Source organism: Populus trichocarpa, chromosome 1 (assembly GCF_000002775.5).
Source record: "Populus trichocarpa isolate Nisqually-1 chromosome 1, P.trichocarpa_v4.1, whole genome shotgun sequence".
NCBI lineage: Eukaryota > Viridiplantae > Streptophyta > Magnoliopsida > Malpighiales > Salicaceae > Populus > Populus trichocarpa.
The window spans coordinates 25,866,761-25,880,701 of record NC_037285.2 but is presented as its reverse complement, the minus strand read 5'-3'; the positions used below and the strand labels follow the sequence as shown (position 1 = coordinate 25,880,701).

The 13,941-nt window shown below is 34.5% G+C and overlaps 1 protein-coding gene and 1 pseudogene across 2 annotated transcripts; both read left to right on the top strand.

The window, feature by feature from the left end:
* Positions 1-1,854: 1,854 nt before the first annotated feature.
* On the top strand, positions 1,855-6,218 carry LOC7465108 (RHOMBOID-like protein 1). Of its 2 annotated transcripts, XM_052452586.1 has the most exons (7): positions 1,857-2,222; positions 2,339-2,392; positions 2,506-2,669; positions 3,353-3,516; positions 3,626-3,885; positions 4,617-4,743; positions 5,959-6,218. In XM_052452586.1, the coding sequence occupies exons 3-7, from the start codon at positions 2,516-2,518 to the stop codon at positions 6,079-6,081; spliced, it is 828 nt and encodes a 275-aa protein (XP_052308546.1). In that variant the 5' UTR covers positions 1,857-2,222; positions 2,339-2,392; positions 2,506-2,515; the 3' UTR covers positions 6,082-6,218. The 2 variants fall into 2 exon arrangements, with proteins under 2 accessions (XP_002298351.2, XP_052308546.1); XM_002298315.4 differs by having other exon boundaries at positions 1,855-2,392.
* A 499-nt stretch (positions 6,219-6,717) lies between these two features.
* Positions 6,718-13,730, top strand: LOC18095041 (uncharacterized; annotated as a pseudogene).
* Positions 13,731-13,941: the final 211 nt, after the last annotated feature.

Genomic DNA, 13,941 nt, shown 5'->3' with positions numbered 1-13,941 from the left:
AAAATTATGCGGCTGGCCTTGATTTAAAAGGTGTTTGAGAGTCTAGTAACGATTATTTTTAAAATATTTTTTATTTAAAAATACATTAAAATAATATTTTTTTATTTTAAAAAAATTATTTTTGATATTAGCACATCAAAACGATACGAAAACATAAAAAAATAATTTTAAGTAAAGAAAAAAAATCTTATTTTTTTTAAAAATATTTTTAAAACACAAAAATAAACAAGCTACTAAAATCATATAACGGACATTTCTATCACAGTTTTAAAACCCGGACCGGCCCGACGGGTCGATCCGGGACCCAGCCGACCCGGGCCTGGGACCGGTCCGGGTGGAGGTAAAAACCCGCTTGGGAGTTGGCCCAGTGAAACCCGGTCGACCCGGGCAAACCCAGACGAAACCTGTTGGATGTTGTATCAAGAATTGGTGATAAAAGGCTGGTGCTGTGGTTGTCAAGGAGAGTGAAGAGAGTTGTAGCTACTGGCCAGAGCTGGAAGGAGAAAGTCGAGAGACCTTGTGATGGGAGTTGTCTGATTATCACCATTGACTTGATCGAATAGATGTAATGTTGTTGTATTTCCTGTGTTGGTGTGTCATGTTGTAGTTTAGAGAATCCATTTTCATTGTTTGGTAGAAGGATCTTGATGAGGTCTAAGTCATCTTCAGAGTTTTCTTCTTGCTGTTGAGGAGTTGCCATGCGCCGCCAAGGCAAAAGCTCCACTTTCCTTAAAGTGTTGCTGCTTGATAAATTAGGGCATTGATTTTGATACGGTTGTTTATATACATGTTGGCTATACGTTTGTGAATTTTCTATCTTGCCCTCCGTCTTGTTTTGCTAACAAACTTCTGAAATGGATAACTGTTGGGAAAGGTTGATGTTGATTATTTCACCTTCATATTTATAAATTAATACGAGTAAAATATAAGAATTTGATAAAAAAATTAAAATATTTTTTAAATTTTATTATTTACAATATATATAGTATATATTTACATGATTTTTTTTTTAAAAAAATTCATATAAAATATTAAAATTTTAAATATTTTATTTAATTTTTTTGGGTTGACCCGGGTTAACCCGGGTTGATCCATGAAACCCGGGACCCGGTCTCTTGGCCGGGTCAATCCCCAGACCAGATTTGAAAACTATGATTTCTATAACCACATTATCCAATCTAAAACCCCTTCTCCCTCTCTCAGTATCTCTTTCTATTTTTTTTTAATCAGTTTTAAAGTCATTTCCTCTTTATACTTTGGGTTTAATTTTTTTTTAAAAAATTATTTTAGTTAGCTTTGTTGTCAAAAACACAGCACACTTACATTGTAGTTTTTTTTTTTTATTATTAATTTAGATGTTTGAATTAGATTATGTATAACTCAACTAATTTTACAGCCTGAAATTAAGATATTGGCCAAGATTATTCTTTAGCAAATCATTCTTTAGCAAATCAAAAGCAAGATATTATTTTGTAGTGCAAGATTTCCTTTCCATATTCTTTTCTTTTCTATATAAATTAGCGAGTCTCAATCGCATCTATTAATTCCACCGCCAAAATTTCAAAATTATTTTACTTTTAGTGGATATTACAAGTTATTAAATCTACTGTTAAGTCTGTTTCAAAGATTAATCTGAGTTATAAGTTGAGAAAATAAGTTTTAAAAAGAATTCTTTTTAAAAGTTAAAATCATATTATTAAAATAAAAAATAAAAATAAAAATAGATTATACCAGTCGCAAGTCAACCAGTTTCTTTATCAGGTTTCCTGGGTCAAATAATAATATCTCTAAAAAATAAAATTTAAGACTCAAAATCCTAATTTATTGAGAAGTTAAAAAAAAAGAAGACAGACAAATCTGCCTGAAGAAATGAAAACCGAACAGAAAAAAGAAAAAACTAATGAAAGGAAACAGGTAAACCCAAACCAATTATCATTAATTACGCTCCTAATTAACTAAATTCCTCCTCTCACATTACGGCAATAAAAGCCAAAACCCATCGTTCCGGTCCCAGCCTCTCCCTCTCTCCATCTGCACCTACCAACCATGTCGATTTTCTGATGAATGAAAATAACTGATAATTCAATTCAAGAAAGATAAGAGTGATGATGGGGAGGGAGGGCGCAGGGAACGACATTGTGGAGATTAAGGTACATCCAAGGCGGGAAAACAATGTAGGCTCACCACCACCGTACCAGAACAAAGCTGTTTTCAAGAAATGGGTGCCATGGCTTGTCCCCTTATTTGTGGTTTCTAACATTGCTGTCTTTATTGCTGTCATGTATGTCAATGATTGCCCCACCAATTCTGGCTCTTGTGTTGCTCCTTCTTTGGGCAGATTCTCCTTTCAGCCTCTCAAAGAAAATCCCCTTCTTGGCCCCTCCTCTTCAACGTGAGCCCCCCCATATTATAAGCATTATTATTGATCACGTTGTTGGTTTGATATTTTTGGGTTTTTATTAAAATCAAGAATGGATTTGTTGGTTTGTTTATTTATTTCTGCAGTTTGGTGAAGATGGGAGCTCTTGACGTGGCTAGAGTGGTGAATAAGCACCAGAGTTGGCGTCTCATTTCTTGCATATGGCTACATGCTGGAGTCTTCCATGTGGTTGCCAACATGTTGAGTCTCCTCCTAATTGGAATTCGTCTTGAGCAAGAATTTGGGTTCTGTATGTATTTTGCCTCTGTTGTTAATTTTGTTCAAATCATATATCTGTCTGCTTTAGCCGACAAGTTTCCACGAAGATTACAACTTTTTCCAAGGGGCATGTGTTTGAGAATGTGCTTAAGATAATCTCGAATTAATTCTGTATCCTTTTGCATTTAATTGTGGAAACAAATTGCTTGTTTTGATTCTTTCTTGGGGGTGTAGCGGCACAGGAAACATAGAGCATATTGGATTTTCACCTGACTTTTTTGACGAGTTCAGAACATAATTGTGTGTACTGTACTAAATTTGAATGCTGTTAAATATCTTAATCTTGTGCTGTTTCCTGGTTTGAGCTGAAAACTTTTAGAAGGAAATTGTGGAAATCTTGGGGTTTTATCCATGGAATGTCACTGATGATTCTTTGTGTTTACAGTGCCAAGAATTCAAAATGAATTATTTATTTTAATTGCTTGATGACTGCAGTCATATGCTAGGAATTCTCCATAGCAGTTTAATGGATTCTGATCACAGATGTTCCATAATTGTGCGTGATGAATTTATGAAGGATGATAATGTAAAAAGAAATAACAAGCATTGAGAAAGAATGCCCGAGCTAACGAATGGAATTGCTTCACTTCGTTCTTAAGTTATACTTTCACCATTCAAAATTATAATTTATTTTTTCAATCACCGTTATTACAGTTCGAATTGGGTTGGTCTATGTCATTTCTGGCTTTGGTGGGAGTTTGTTGTCGGCTTTGTTTATTCAGACAGGTATATCTGTTGGTGCCTCCGGTGCACTGTTTGGTTTACTAGGAGGCATGCTTTCAGAGCTGATTACGAACTGGACCATATACGCAAATAAGGTACATTTGATTACCCTGAATAAAACGGGGTTTCCTTGTAAGATTTCAGCTTTGAAGTTTGCTACATATGTGGCCCAATTGTCTTATGCTTGCAGATTTTTGTGTGCAGTCAGCAGCACTGACAACTCTCCTTTGCATCATTGCAATAAATCTAGCGGTTGGACTCCTCCCACATGTGGACAACTATGCTCATATTGGAGGATTTCTCTCTGGCTTTTTTCTGGGCTTTGTGTTCTTAATTCGCCCCCAGTTTAAGTGGATCAACCAAAAAGCATGTCCTCCAGGATACATTGCACCCCCAGCTAAATCTAAACACAAGGCGTACCAATATGTACTGTGGGTTGTATCTCTGATAGTAATCATCATTGGGTAAGTTAATTTTTGCTGTTTGGAGTTCGATATTTGCATGTTGAACTTTCGGTGGTTGCATCTCTATGATTCACGGAGGTTTTGTATTTTAGTCTATGCACTATTTTACAAAAATGATGGTGGAGAAGGAAACCGTGCTAAGATGGAAGTGGTGGTGAAAGAGAAGGTGGTTGTTTAGGAAGAAATAGTGGCGAGATGATAATGGTGGTTGAAGAGAAGATGGTTGTGGGATGGTGGTGGTTAAAAGGGAGGTGACGGTGGAGAAGGAGTTGGTGGTTGTGGCAGTGAGATGAAAGTCGTGGTTAAAATAATTAAATAATATTGTAAGTGTATTAATATTTGTAAAATATTTTATAGAATTTTATAAGTTAAAAATATTTTTTTTAATAAATAAACTAAGTTTGAAGGTTGACTTTAAAGTATTTTTTATTAATTATTTTTTCTGTAAAATATTTTAAGGAAAACAAATATAGAAAAAAAAAATTTAAAAACATTTTGGGAAAATCTGGATAATATTTTTTTGTAAAATATTTTACACAAGAAGAATATGTTAATTTGATTGAAAAGTTATTAGTTTCCTATAATCTAATTATTACCATGCTTGATGGTTCATTTGAGGACATCATCTTGAGAAATTTCATTTTGCCTTCATATATATATATATATATATATATATATATATATATATACATGTAGAAGGTTTCTTAACAGGCGTGATGCAATTATTTCAGATTTACTCTTGGGATGGTTGCACTCCTTCGAGGAGTTAATGTGAATGATCATTGTTCATGGTGTCATTACTTGAGCTGCGTTCCTACTTCATTATGGAGCTGCAATTCTCGGCAAGTTTATTGTCAGGTAACTATAACCCACACATTAACTGTATGTATGTATGTGTATCTTTTTGCTCAAGTGGCATTTTAACTCAGACACAAAAGGAAGCAAAGGATAACAAAATTTTAAATATTAAGAGCAACATAACTATGAAAAGATGTTCAAAATATTTATTTTTTATTCATCCAAATCCCATATGTCAAGAGGCTATTATAATTTTTTATATAGGAAAAACTATAAAACCCTAGTAATATAAATAAGAAAGATAAAATAGAAAAATTATTCCTTCAAATAAGCAAAACTAGAAAAGGATAATAATACAAAATAAAAAAAATAGTAAAATAAAACTAACCGGAAAAAAAAACACCAAGGAAAACCCCCCGGGTTAAAAGAAACTAGTCCTCAAGTTCATATCTTAGTCAGAAAATGTCATGCACCACAAACATACTTTCGTGCATGGGTCACCCTATCGTGATTCTCTAACCCTATCATGCGGGTTAATCTATCATGGATCCATGTGAGCTACCCAATTGAGGGTCTCTAACTACGTGGGCTACCCAATCATAGATCTCATTATCAAGATTTTCAATAATAGTAACTAACGAAAACAACACATTAATTCAAAGAAGTCTCTTTCCCGAGAGTAACCTTTTTATCCTTTTCTATGCGAGCATGTCATATTTTACGATCTCTTTTAATCATAATTATTTAACTATACTCAATAATTAATTATTACGAGGAATTGTTGGAATTTAACACAAATAAAAGTGAATAAAAATAGAAGTTTGTTATAAGTCAAAACCTTAAAAGATTAAGAATACTACAAACAATTACGGGGATACTCAAAATATTTAATTTTTATTCATTTAAGTTTCATTTGTCAATGATTATTATAACTCTTTATATAGAAAAAATTATAAAACTCTACTAATATGAATAGGAAATGTAAAATAGGAAAACTATTCTTTTAAATAGGAAAAAACTAGAAAAGCATAATAATATATAATAAAAAAATAAAGATACGGAAAAAAAAACTACTAAACAGAAAAGGAAGAGATAAAAATAACTGAGGAAAATATTTTATTTTCCTAAAATAGCTTACTGCATCACATTCCTCAATATGCGTGTTCATGCTCTGGTGTATTGTGCCTTCATCCTTGAACACTGTGCTTTTAAATCTTTTGAATATAATTATTATCAGCAACCTGTGTTGAAGCCATGTACGTGTTGTTTTTCCAGTCGTCTCAACTTGGAAATCAACTGAACTTGACGTGCTTGAGCAATGGGAAAAGCAACCTGTATTATTTGTCTGCTGACGACCTGTCCAAGGTTCAGCAGTTGTGCGCTCAGCTTTGCAGTTGATGTGCACCCTGTACACGATAGATTGATCGAACTATATAGTTTTACAAACTGGTGAATTTATATGATTCATTTATCCAAATGTAAAAAACACTCATCGATGACCGCCGCATGATGATATAATTTCATGGATTTCTGTATGCTCTGCATGGTTCAAACTTCATACTCTCTCTTTATGATTCTTAGGATACTGGCAAGAATAGCAGATCAATTTTATACGAACTAATGAACAGTGCAAACAAAGTATTTCTGTTCCACCATGGCATCCATACTTTTTACATATATGATGATTGGTTTTTCACGTTGTTTTAAACAACAATGCTTGAAACAGAGTTCGTGAAATTCCATTAAAAATACAGTAGTGATCTGGCTAACCTCATCCAACAATTATGAATCAAGTGATTAAAAAGGCATCATGAGGCCTAGTTAGAGTCATTAGCCTAAACTACTTGGGCCCTGAAAAAAAGGAAAAGGCCCAACATTCAAGAACCCCCAATCCAGAACAACTGAAAGCAAAGCATCCCCTGCAGCTGAGCTGCAAACAATGTCTCTCTCCCTCTCCCTCCCTCTCTCTCTGCATCTCTGCTCGTCGAGTTGGGTTGATTTTGAGGTTTTGCAGAAGAAACCTGGTGAGTCCTCTTTATTTAATATTGAACATTTTAATTTGTCCGATATTGAGCAATGAAAATATAGCCAGTCTAGTTTGTAAATCGGGTCCTTTCCGATTTTATATTCTCAGTTGTAATGATATATTTCTTGCAATAACAGCGGGTATGCTGGGAGACAGGTGGTTGGGTAATTGATAGCTGTTAGGTTGTCATCAGATGTTGTGATTGTTGATATTCTATTCAGTAGCAGTCTCGACATGTGGAGATTCATCAGCTTTTATATTTAATTTAAGCGATTATATTGTGTCATGCTTTCATAAATTTCTTCTTCTTGGAAACTGCCGTGAGCGAAACTACTCTCAAGAACCGAGTCACAGAGAAGAGCCTGTCAACTCGAGGCCCCCAGCGATCAAACACTTACATGTGGGTTAAGAAAAATAAGTTGTAGAATTTGAAACTAGAGAGCATTTTTAGAAGATATAATGGGCCATAAAAAGCTTTGGGGTAATTGTTGGTTTCTATGCTTTATATTTTATGCTTTCAAAGAATTAGTAGCAAGCACTCTGTACGAGTTTTCTTCATTTCTTTGGAAAAAAGTATTTTATTAGGGAAGAACTAGAATATATAACTAGAATTTATTTCTATATATCTGCTTAGACGACACCTTTAAAGACATGTGAGGAGGAACACACCAGAGGGAAGCCAGGAAAACTTTCCTATTCCAAATTTTTAGAATTACCTTAACAACTCTGTATGCATCAGGTCACTGAATTTTTGCACTGCCATAGCACTTTGCCTCCAGAGTTCCCATAGCCCACAAGAGAAGCTCCCCAAGCTGTTAGAAAAGAACCAAGGCTCATCTCCTTTTCTGACGTGTATAGACTATAGAGCCATCCACGTGTTGAAATTGTTAATTTTTCATCCGCAAATAAGTTAGAGAATTTATTCTGCTCATCTATGACATGTTGTATAACCATTTCATTAATCCAAAACATTTCTTTCCTTCCTCCATTCCCGTGCTATATTAGGAGCAAGAATCATGATATCATTATGCATAAAAAATAACATGGCTGCATTGCCTTTGCATTTTATGTTTTTTTGCCATACTGCAATAATAATATAAGGGATCGGCCACCATTGGATGGCTGTAAGAGATTGCAATACATCACAAAACCTGCTTGCTAATGTTACTGAAAACCTGACATGAAATTAGCAGCTTTGGGTTTAGCCTATGTTCAGTGTTAATTGTGTGTTAAATGATCGTCTCAATCTGACAAGAATCCATTTTATTTAAAGGAACATAGGAATCGTGTGTTACAATAAATAGCTCATTCTCTCTTAAGTGCTTTTACATAATTAACTGAATAGGTTTGGATTTTGGAGTGACTTATTTATCTGAATACTTAGTTGATGTGATATGAACATGGCCCACCAGCATGATTTGTCACCCCACTTCTATTGATGTAAAATAAGCATGCCTCAATTTACCACATTTTGGGGTAACCCAAATGCTACCAAATATGTGGGATGGGAATATAAATATGGGATATACAATATAATGTGGTAGATGGTGAAAAGCTAGAATGTGATAGGGATGTCTTGAGCTCAAGTCATTTTCTTTGCAGAGCAAGATTTAAGGTTATGCACATATCAGATGAGATACAAGAAAGAAATTATTTCACCAAATTGTGTAAAATGTGCTCAATTTGGTGAGAAGATGTCTTGAGTTGAAGTCATTTTTTCAAATACTTCAGACTTTTTAAGGTTTGTTAGGATCTATACTTGATTAGTGCTATGTATCATACAAGGATACAATATGGATGGTATGGAAGATGAGCTTCCTCATTTGGTGAGAAGCTAAACTGTGATAGGCATGTCTTGAGTTGAAGTCATTTTTTTAAAATACTTTTAACTTTTTAAGGTTTGTCAGGATCTATAATTGATCAATGCTATGTATCATATAGGGCTTCAATGGATGGTATGGAAGATGAGCTTCCTCATTTGGTGAGAAGCTAAACTGTGATAGGCATGTCTTGAGTTGAAGTCATTTTTTTAAAATACTTTTGACTTTTTAAGGTTTGTCAGGATCTATAATTGATCAATGCTATGTATCATATAGGGCTTCAATGAATGGTATGGAAGATGAGCTTCCTCATTTGGTGAGAAGCTAAACAGTGATAGGCATGTCTTGAGTCGAAGTCATTTTTTTCTCAAATACTTTTGACTTTTTAAGGTTTGCCAGGATCTATAGTTGCTCAGTACTATGTATCATATAGGGCTTCAATGGATGGTATGGAAGATGAGCTTCCTTTTAGCTTTGTGTCAAAAATTGACAACGATAAGAGTTACAATGTAGAAAACTCAAAGTAGAAATTGAGAGAGTTTCATCATCCTCACCAGCTCAGATGAATGCAGAAGGAACAACTTTGATTCTTGGTTGTGAATAGAAGGAAGATCTTACAAAAAAAAACGAATGTAGTTAATGCAGGTAAAGATGAGATAGAACCTCCCAATGGAGAGGTGAATAATGAAGAGGATGACAATGGATTGATGAATGAAGAAAGCATTGAAAATGAGGCGAAAGATAAGGCAGAGAAGCTTATTGAAGAAGATATTCTAGTTGTTAGAGGTGAAAATGAGAGAATATTTGAAGGATGGCATTGATAATGGAGAGAAAGCAAAAGGTGAAGGATAAACATCTCATGATGGCAAATTCTAGGAAAAAAGTAGATACCTCAAGGGAAAAAGAGAGAGTGGAAAAAGGAAGAAGGTAGTTTCAAGGGTTGGGAATGCAAGGATTACCAATAGTATAAATGACGAATAAACTTCAAGTAAAATGAAAAAGAAGAATGAGATTATAAGGATGATATTTATGTGTAGCTCCAAAACAAAATAGGATTGCTATCGTTACGAGCTTCTTGGATTGCTTGTGGGCAAAAGAGATGTTGTATTAAATATCTTCAAAGGAATGGAGCTATTCTTGTTTGATTTTGATTCGAGGTTGATGTATGGTATTCGTAAAGCCACATGGCTTGAAGGTTATAACATTGAGGTGAAGACTTTTAACTCGACATTCCATTCTAAGGTTAGTATTTGAACTCTATTTTTTTTTATACTATTTTTCAATCCATCATGGTTTATTCAAAAGTAGTGTTAAGTTTAGGTTTATATTGCTTTTTAAACATAGCATGAGTTTCCTTAAGAACAACTAATTTGCTTTTAGTTGAGAAGGTGTTTCTTGATTCGTGATTTAAGGTTTGTAATTAGGGTTGATTAAGTTGCACTTGTTGTGAAAATTGAGAATAATGTGTTTTTGAGGGTTGTCTTTGTCGATTTTAGGGTTACGTTTAGTCGATAAATTTGTTAGATGAGCTTAAACTCTTTATATATATATATATTGTAAAAAAATGGCAAAGCAATGTAAAGATGTGGAAAGTTTGATTTTTTTTCCCTTTCAAAATAGCATGGTTAGCAAAAGTATTTTGGGAACTAGCATTGCAAAAGAAAAAAAATGGGGAGATAGCACATTTTCTTGATTGCATCACTCCAAGCGGCGCAACAAAAATAATTTCCTAGTTGCACCACTCCTACCGGTGCAACCCCTTCCCCCCTGTCTTCACCATGAGCTTTCCTCACCTCTTGGCCTCCTTGTCTCGTTGCCTCCTTTCACCACAAAAACCCATAACCCCTTCTCCTTCACTCACCACCACCACCTTTGCCACCCCTCGTTCACACTCTATCTCCCACTCTTAATTTTATGAATTTTGTTGTGATTTGATTATTATGTTAGGGCTAGGGTTTATTTTGTTATTTTAGTTTTAGTTGAACTTGGATCAATTAAGTTTAAATTATGTTAATTAGGTATAAATTATGTCAATTGAGTTGATAAATTACTTCAATTAGGCAGGAATTTTATATTTGGGGTTTTGGTGATTGTGTTTGGGTTTTGGTGATTTTAGATCAATTAGGTATAAATTATGTTGATTATGTAAAAATTACATAAATTACTTCAATTAGGCATAAATTTCATGAATTAGGGTTTTGTTGATTGAGTGTTTATTTAATTAGGTTAGAGTTTAGTTGAATGTAGGCCAATTAGATATAAATAATGTTAATTATGTATAAATTACATCAATTGACTTGATAAATTTCTTCCATTAGGCATAAATTTCGTGAAATAGGGTTTTGTTAAATTTAGATCAATTAGATATGAATTTGATGAGAATACGTTACTATTGATCAGAATTTGTGTTAATTGATGAATTTGATGAGAATTTTGATCAATTATGTTAACTAGGGTTTATGTGATTGGTGAGAATGTATGTTAATTGATTAATTTTGTCAAAGTTTGTCAAATTATCTATTTTTTTTGTGATTGATAAATTTTGGTGATGAATTTGTGAGAATTGTTGAATTTTGTTATATTATGTAATTTTTATGATACTTTTCTCCTTCCCTTACATCTCTCTTTCGCAGATCATTAAAACCCTAAGAAAAACTCGAGCTCACTACACTCGAGGTCTCTCTCTCTCCAATTCAATTAGCGCTGAATCATTTGCGTGATTGGTCTTGAAAAATGATGTTGGTTTAGGGTTTAGGAAAGTAGTTATGTCATGTAGGAGACAATTGCATACAACAGTGTCTCATGATGGTCCCACGGAAACATTGAAGAGAATAATCATGGAATTGGAGAAAACGAGGTCAAAGAAGAACTCTAAAAAAAGGGACGACATTTTTGTCCAGGTCCCAGAATCCATGTCATTTCTTGACACTGCAACTATGCCTATGATTCTCACTGTTGTTGGAACTGCACCCTTTGCAAAGCTACTCATGATGGTATGTCGTGACATTCCAATCTTGATTGGTTTTGGATTTTATTGATTTCTGAATTAAATGGATTGATTTTGTTTTTGGAAATTGAACTCAAGTATGACGATTCACACTCGCAAGAAATGATGGAAGCACAAAATTAAGAATTCCCTAGTTGGTCAAGGCACAGTTAGGATGCTTACTTGCGAGGAATGGGAGGAGTTCAGAGAAGTGAGGTCTAGGACTCCTTTTGAATCCAAGCTTGCTCGTTCTAATGCACGCAGAAGAACAGAAGAACCGGTGCGCATGGTGAGGCTTCTTGTTCTTTTCATCACTACTTCATTATGTAGTTTGGCTGATAAACACATATCCATCATGGGAATGATTGTAAAGTAGCAAGTGCATTTGCTCACATTTAACTCCTTAATAAGGGAATCTATAACACATGGTTGTTATTTGTCACCCACTTTCTAGTTAATTGATGGCTGTGATGTTGCATCTGCTGGATTTTTTTGTCCTTGATACCACAAACAGCAATGCAGCTTAATAAGAGGATGTCCAATATGTAGGGGTAGGAGGATGCTTATGCTACAAAGCTTATTTTCAGGTATCTTACTGTAATCAACTTGCATCCTGTCAAAAAAAAATTACCTTTTAGTATGTTGAAGTAAAGATTTCCATAGACTATGTCATCATCAATCATATGTGGTTTTCAAAAATATTGGGGAACACATGTTACTCAGGGGTTGCCGAGATGATATATCAGGGAATACTGCACTTGCTAGGTTGCAAATGTGATGATGCCAACTGTAGTTATAACGCATGAAAGTTTTGAAGGAGACTACCACGGTTTGGTTTATTTGGATATCTAGTTGCACATCTTTGTACATTTTTGCTTAATTATTGCTTCCATTTCATTCCTTCAGGTGTTAGGAAACAATCAATTGATAATGAATTTTATCCTGGAAATGCTTTCTCAGTGAATCTCATGTTGAAATTGCATGATGGTTTGCTATTTCAAAATTCGATTCTTTTTGTTTGTCAAGTCACTCCCAATCTAAGTTGATGTGGTGGTGGACACGATGCTCAACAGACACAATCTAGTTCCTGGCTTGCTTAACACCTAGTAATGTCATTCTCCGTTGTTTTTAACAAATGTGTGATAAGGTTCTCTAAAAGAAAAAAAAAAGAAAAAGAAATGCCGTGCCTCATTCATTCTTTTGGGTTATGCAAGACCTGTAGGGTCCTCTTCTAGCTTTTCGAGAATGGTAGCCTGGGTAATTGAAAATTCTTTACCCCGAGCATTGGGAATTATTAGTTGCACATGCCTTGAATTTAATGCTGCTGCAAGTTGCTATTTATCAGCAGTAAGCCAGATTGATTTAATGTGCTTACAGTTGCCATTAACATTAAACTGTAAAGAACATCATTGATGTAGCTATTGCTTCTTACCCTAGAAGTGAGAATATCCTACCGTGATAGTTGATGGTTTTGATTGCTTTTTATGACTTGTTTTGAAGTTTCTCTGTTCCAGAGTCGTCGTCATCTGTGTTGTTGCCTTGGATGACCCTCTCTTTGTTCATGCATACCAAGCTGAAAATTGTGGTCTCTGCGTTCATACTACAATCAGTTTAGTAAATTGTTATAATCTTGTTAATCTGATGATTTGAGAATTGGGAAATGCTTTCCACTTTCCTCTGTCCATTTATCTGAACAGTTTTCTCGTCTGTTAACAAACAAAATGTGCCTCTCTTCTATGGTACTTCCATGTGAACACCAGTTGTCATGTTCAATGATTTATCACTTGTTATCTGCAGGAAGACTTGAAGGGTTGGACAATAGATGTGCTCAACCGTCAATTACATGGAACACCCTCCTTACGCCTCGTCTATTACTGTGACAATTACGATGCCCAGTGTATATGAGTGTGTACTAACGCTGCTCGAGGGCAAATAAAATTGTATGCCATCTTTCAGTAAACACATTACTGGCTGGAAGCATCACAAATTATAGTTACAGTACAATTACAGAAATAAACTAAAACAAGAAAGGTTTATGTTGTTCATCTCACTGTGGCGCCTGACTTGGGTATATCGTGGATTGCTGCAACGCACCCAGTCAACTTCCCTTTTTCTTGATCCCTGAAATATTGTTCAGCCATGGTTCCTGAACTCTTTTTTTTTTTTTAAATTTCATCCTCAATGTTATGTTAAAAAGATTTTAATGGTTCCTGAACTCTTTGATGTGTTTATGATATTCATTTTAATGCTCAGTGTTGCAAAAAAGGGTTTAATTTTATCGATTAAAAAAATCGAAATAACAAAGACTATAATTTGGTCGCTCCAAAATCTGAAAAGAGAAAAAAATTCCTTTGTAAAAAAAGAGAGGAGAGAGAACCAAAACTTTATATCTTGTTTATCCTGCCCAATCGAAAATTCGAAGCGTC